This window comes from Talpa europaea (assembly GCF_964194135.1).
Source record: "Talpa europaea genome assembly, chromosome: 2".
In the NCBI taxonomy this organism is placed as follows: Eukaryota; Metazoa; Chordata; class Mammalia; order Eulipotyphla; family Talpidae; genus Talpa; species Talpa europaea.
Genome location: NC_140068.1, coordinates 70,998,613 through 71,005,329, shown reverse-complemented (window position 1 = coordinate 71,005,329; position 6,717 = coordinate 70,998,613). Strand labels below are relative to the sequence as shown.

Genomic DNA, 6,717 nt, shown 5'->3' with positions numbered 1-6,717 from the left:
CTGTTCTGTTCCTCACTCTGTCTCTGGTGAATCCTCTTACTCCCCCTCACACACCTCTGGCCTGTACCCCAGTTCTTGTATGCACAAATAAATAAATCTTTTTAAAAGATAAAATAAAATAGATAATAGATCCTAGGTGCTCATATAGTTCTTGGAACAGAGCAAATATCCAGTAAATGGTATCATGACAAACAAGTACAATTAACATTACCATAATCCAGCACAATGATTGGTAGTAATAGTGACACTGTCAATTATCATGCACACCACAAAAGCAAGAGGTTCTGCCAATTAAAAGAAAAACTAGGTAGAAAGTGAAACTGAGAGAGTAAAGAGAATCACAGTAAATGTAGTAAACAAGTATGAGTTTTGACTCATGTAAGATAATAATATAAACCTTCTCAAAAATTAAGATGTAATATTTAATGAAGCACTAATTAATGAGGCACTAACTGGAGATTCTCATTGCCACTCCTAGGCAAAAAAACCTAAATTATAGTTATGAAGTGTGTCATCTTGTTGGGGCATAGTCTTGGGGGAAGGCAAGTGATTCCTTCTTACCTCAAAGGACTCACGTATGGAATAGTATCTTGATAGCTCCTTGATTGTGATGGATGTTCATGTTGATAAAAGGAGAGGCTAATTGCAATGGCATCTCCCGACCATATCTGTGATGCCCACCAGCCAACAGGTGACAAAACTGCTTCACATTATTAGAAAGATGCAGCTGGACAACTGGAGATTGTATTGTTTCTAGATTATTTTTCCATTGCCATGTTACTTGCAGTATCTCCCAATGGATATGGACTTCCCTAACTTCAGCTGAGCTTAACCACATGAGTGTTTGGGTCAACCACTGTGAATGGGTACAATGTAAGCCAGTGTTTCTCAAACTTTAAAGTCTACACATTACTAGGTGACCCTGTTAAAATGAAGATTCATATGGAAGTCTGAAAACTGTATTACTAATAAACTCCCAAAAAACACTGAAGTCACTAATCGTGAGACCAAACTTTGAGGTTTGTATGCTGCAGCTAAGCTTTAAGACACATCATGAGATTTTTGTGCCTCTCTTTGCCAGAAAGCCAGCATGGCTTAAAATTTGGGTTACTCCTTCAGCCTGGGTTCTAAAATTAAAAGTTATGTGGAGGAGAGTAACCATCACCAATGTTAAAATAAATGTAAAATATATGTTTGGGGATTATTTGTTACTGCAGGTTACCCATTACTGCAGGTAATAGGTCGATTAATGCTAGATTCATCGGTGAAGGAGCCCTCATAGAGGGCATTCCTGAAAAGAAAATGAGTCTGAATTTTGTTAATTCCAAGTGTCTTTAAACAAGTTCATTTGACATTTCTCTCTTCAATTCCCATATTTAGGTGATGGTTTGTATATTTGAAGGTCTCTTGGCAATCCAAACTTAGCCAAATGTTCTTGGATGAATAGAAATCAGAAAGTCTTATTTTCTGATATTTTGGAAAGTGCCTTAGAGAAAAATGACTGGCATTTGGTTATGGAGCAATGCACCCTCTCATAATTGAATAATATCTTCTGCTGGCTACTGAAGGTTTACCGTGACAGATATTTGGGAAGTAATTCTAAAACAAAGGAAAAATAAAATGGAGGCTTCCCATCAAAAGTAAGAAGTTCCCCCATCCTGTGGCAAGAATCATGAAATCTTCATTTTTACGTGAGTCTAGATTGCAAGTATGAGGTTGAGATGGTGACTATGCTGATCCCCAAATAAGCTTTGAAGCAACTTACTTGAGTAAACATGTAAACTGCCTTAACAATAGGCACATACACTTTCCTCAAGGAAGCCTAAAAGGAAAACTCCCAGATCCTGTTTTTCTAAACCTACTGAAGGACATGTTCAAGAGAATATGATTTTGGCAGAAGAACAAAGGTTGCCAACTTCATAGACAAACCATGGAATTTGTGTCATTTTATCTTAAGTAAACTTATTATTATAACCCTGCACTAAGTGTAGCTGTCTTACATTTCCACCATTCCCAGGTTTCTAGAAGAAAAAATATGCCAGTCGAGCAATATTTCATGAATTTATTTACCTAGGGAAATTTGCTAAATTGTGCTCTAACAATGGATGTTTTTCTTTTACTTGGTCTTTGAATTTTTTTGGTGAGTTTTTTAATTTGTTGGAGCAATATTACTACCTTGATAGAAAACAAATTCTTGAATGACGCCTTAAACAAAAAGTTCTGATTTAATATTAATGTATTAATGATAAGCTCATTTGGTTTACGAATTTTAGCAACTGATCACTATCAGGGCCTTGTGTAATATTTCATTGCCAAACAAAAATGTATTGTTAACATTTCCCTTGCTCTCTGTTGCCAATCCTAGAATTTTGCAGCAGATTAATTACCTATCTGGCTAAATAGCAATATTGCTAAGTGATTATTGACTGTGTATCACAGAACCTAAAAAAGTTACCCTTTCATTCTGAAATATAATTATCTGCATTTTTTAATGCTCAAACAAACCATATCTTTCAAGTGTTTGGGCAAGCTGTTAAACTTCCTTGTTAAGAACAGTTTTCAATTTGTGAATATAATCATACACATCCTCTTAATGAGCAATTCATTTATATCCATGGATGTATTGCCTGTTCATCATCCAAAATTAACTGCATATCTACAGCAAATTTCACCCCCCAATCTAAAGATGTTTTCTGTGTATCATATCATAAACTGAGAATGCCTATAGGCTACATAGCAGTAATGATCATCATCAAACAACATTCAGGAAAATCAAGGCTAGAAGTGTAGGACAATGGTGGTTAAGCTAGATAAGTGCCCTTATGATTAAGTATTTTATTTCAGAATTAATGTTATAGTTAGCTCTAAATTGCATTTGTTTTTGTATGTTTATTTGACTTTTGTTGGTCCGTTTCCTTAATTAGTACTCAGGGGCTTGATATGGGATAGCTTCTCAAGGGAATATGAAGGAGAATCCCAAGTATTCTGTGCATTCTGGATAATGACTCACCATTTGACTTTGAGCTAAAGTTCAAGCCAACACAATATTCTACATGGTCAAAATTACTGCTCCTCAGGAAAAAATAATATTTATTTACTTCTCTAGAGAGCTACAAATTTTAATTAATACTTCTAAAGATCTTTTGACCTCCTTAAACATGCACTAGCCTTTGTATAATGATCTCTATTTTTGGTTTGGTCACCTCTTCTAAATTACCTTTAAAATGACTTCCCTGGCAGATACTGCAGTAAGATGTTAGGTAAGTTAAAATTAACAGAGGACTATTCATTTATAATGTTAGACAACAGTATGTTGTGCATAAGGGAAAGGATGCCCTGTGCCTGTGACCTTCAACTAAGGCATAACAGAAACCAAAGAAATCCAACTATTTGAAAAGTGGCTATGACTATCTCCTTGGCATTTCTGTGAAGCCCTGGTCTCTATGACATGAATTTTATCATTACCAAATCAATAACAGAATAAGTAAATTCCATCTATTTTTAAATGCAGATAGCTAACGCTGTTAAATAAAAGCTGTCATTTTTACTCTGTAACTCATATATAACTGCTTCCCATAAGAATTTAAGAAAGGGAACAAATGTCTCATCCCCTAAGCCATGATATGGGCATTGTTTATGAAGCACATGCCTCAAAAATTAAATATCATTTTAAAAGGCTGTTTTCTCTGATATTATGCCTTCCTCATCTTTTTTTATGACAAAGGCTATATCTGTTTTCAATAATTTTCTCTTTTATCTATAGAACTCGCTTATCTACTTCATGTTTGATGTTCTTAAACAGTTGTTATCTTTTCACAGATATGGAAAACAATAAACTAACATTACAAGCGAGAGACAGTTTTCATTCTACATCGAAGTATTTATGTAAGTGATACAAAAAGCAGAAAAAAAGCAGTTTCCTCTCTCAAGTACCTGCAAATTACTAGTCCTACCCTGCAAGTTATGTATGTCATGATTTTCATTATACTTTTACGTTTAATTTGAAATAAATATACAAAAAGTAAAGAAGTAAGGGAGATATATATGTGCTCACTGCCCAGAGTCAATGTTTTCTGGATAGCCCATGAGTCAGAAAAGTTTTTAGATCTTCAAAGGATTGGGAGGAAGCATATATGCCACAAATACTATAAATGGTACCAAAGTCTAATATACTTACAATTTGGCCGTTTCTTAATCTCTGACATACAGTAATATTATGTATGTTTTAAAAATTGATATAAATGATACCATTAAAGAGGCCATCTGTAGTTCTCTTTTTTTACTACAATTTTTTTCAAATTATTGCTATTGGTATCTATAGATATAATTCATCCTTTTAAATTGTTGCAGAGCTAACATACCACTGAAAAATGGCAATTTATTGTCTAATCCTCTTGCTTAGAGACATTTATGTTGTGCTCTGCTGTGCTGGACACAAATATATCTACTGAAAATATATCTGAAATAGATGCCATAGACATCTCCTAGTACACATGCTCATGGTCTCCTCCACTGTGTATCAAAGGCAGTATTGCAGGCTATAAGGTGCACTCATCTTCAAGGTTGCTCAAGAATGCTCATGTTTTATTAAAAATAGCCTTGTTGATTGCATTTTCATCAGCAATGTACGATTGTTTTCATTTCCCTACATCTTTGACAATACTTGGTACTATCATACCTGTGGGTCACATTGCATCTGAATATCATCCCCAAAAAATGCTATTTTTTTAATTTGTCAATTGTTTATTATTTTATAGGCATGTTGCTAATTACCAGTGTTCAGTTTACTCTCATCCCCAAATCCATCTTGGACTGTCCTGCTCTGTGATACCGGAGCTATGATCTATAACACTGGTCCTTTAATATCAGGCTTTGCTGGTTGATGCCACTGGAGGGAGTGCAAAACCATAGTTAAGGAAGGGATGATCCTTCCTCAATCCAGTGTGCTTGTCTTGTCCAGCCCAGCAGGCAGCAAAGTGATAAATACGAGACCAGTTACATGTATTCACCTCAGTGGCCTATGTGACTTGATGCCAGCCTACCTGCGCCCTATGCCCAACCCTTCATCCATCCTATGGCCCACCTCCAGCCCTGGCTTCTGGCAAGTTTCTTACAATCAGCAGTTTTAGGAAAGAAGCCAGCCAAAGAATTCTAAGTTCTTAAATCCTTTCTTGCTCACCCTCCCTCAGTATGAAGCTAGTAGTTGCTTTCAGTGCCTCCCACATCTATCCTGTTACCGTGCCTGTTAGTTTCTTTCAAAACTTAACCACTTTTTTTTCCACAGAAAGCAGAAAAATAATTTATTCCAAAAGATGGAAGAAATGAGAAGATTCATCCTGAAAATAGACGTTGGTGTAATTCTGTTGGGACAGATCTGCCCTTTGAACATGCTCTCCTACCAACCGCTCCAGCGGAGTCTTACTGTCTTACAAGTTTTAAATATGTTGTTGATTCCCATGTTGTGAGCAGGCACGAGCCATCTTCAAATCTTTAGATTCCCAGGAGAGGCATGGCTCAGAAGACTAGCACCTTCTGTCTTTGAAGAGTGCAGGGACATTTTATGGAGCCAGCATGTTTTAGATTAAGTAGGCAAAAATGATTCATCAGAGAATAAAAAAAAGGTGACAGGAAAAAAATACTGCATTGCAGAATAAGATATTCAAATGTGCTGTGAATGTTTAAGGCAGCTGAAGGCCAAAATGCGCGAGTCAAAGAAGTCAGTCTGGTTTTAGGTGGTTTTGCATTTAGAGGAATTCTCTCTGTGACCTCAATGTTTGACACTGGAGGACGGGTCCGGATCTTCTTCTTCAAGGCCAATGATACTTGAGATACTAGATGGTTTCATTTTTCAACTGTGGTCCAAAGAGAGGGTTGAGTTGGGCCAGAATTGCAATCAGCCAAAAGAGATAGCAGCAAACTGAACAGGTCACCAACATGGTGATGAAAACTCCCTGGTTGGGGCCCTTGGGGATGAACCAGGGCACCAACAACCCCCTGTAGGGACAGGATGGGCACAGTGCAGGTTTTCTAGGATCCAGCAGATGGGTAAAAGAGAATCTTGGAGCCCTCAGTGGGTTTCTCAGACTTTTATTGAGCCGTTACATATAGAGCAGCAACCAGGTACACGGTAAGCAGGGGTGCCAGGGGGCCAAAGGAAGGCAGGCCTCCAAGCCCCCAGCAAGTCTTCACTCTGGGCTTCTCTTACCCCTTCTCTCTCCTGTCTCTCTCCTGCTTCTTCTTCTTCTCTTGGTGACTATCTCAATACTCCTCCCACGGCCCACAGAAGTAAACAAGACAGTTTGCACCAATGTAACAAACAAGATAGTTTGCACCAATGTAATAACTGCAGGTGCTCAATCAGGCAGGGCAATCCTATTGGTGGGAGGGCAGAAAAGCCTGAAAACCATTTACCCTACACCCACGAAGTCCCAGAACATGGTCATCACGATGAGAGGTATGGTGAGGACACTGTACACCATGGTTGCCTCGGGAGCTGCCTGCCCTTGTCCTGCTACTCCACTTTGGTCCCACCTGGAAGTGTCAACACTGGCCATGTCAAAACTTAACCACTCTTTACTTATTTTTTCTTTACATTATATTTTCTTATATTAAAATTTTTCCACAGAAATTATTGGCATGATTGCTTCCTGAGTGGATCCTGATTGCACAATAAATGAGGTTGAACATATTTTATATATTTATTGGTCATTCAGCTTT

The 6,717-nt window shown here is 37.4% G+C and overlaps 1 protein-coding gene across 1 annotated transcript; it reads right to left on the bottom strand.

The window, feature by feature from the left end:
• Window positions 1-5,831: 5,831 nt before the first annotated feature.
• Window positions 5,832-6,479, bottom strand: LOC311187391 (V-type proton ATPase subunit e 1-like; the record flags this gene model as incomplete). Its single annotated transcript, XM_084258769.1, has 2 exons — window positions 5,832-5,994; window positions 6,412-6,479. 2 exons carry the CDS (start codon window positions 6,477-6,479, stop codon window positions 5,832-5,834), a joined length of 231 nt encoding a protein of 76 aa, XP_084114895.1.
• Between the last annotated feature and the right edge of the window lie 238 nt (window positions 6,480-6,717).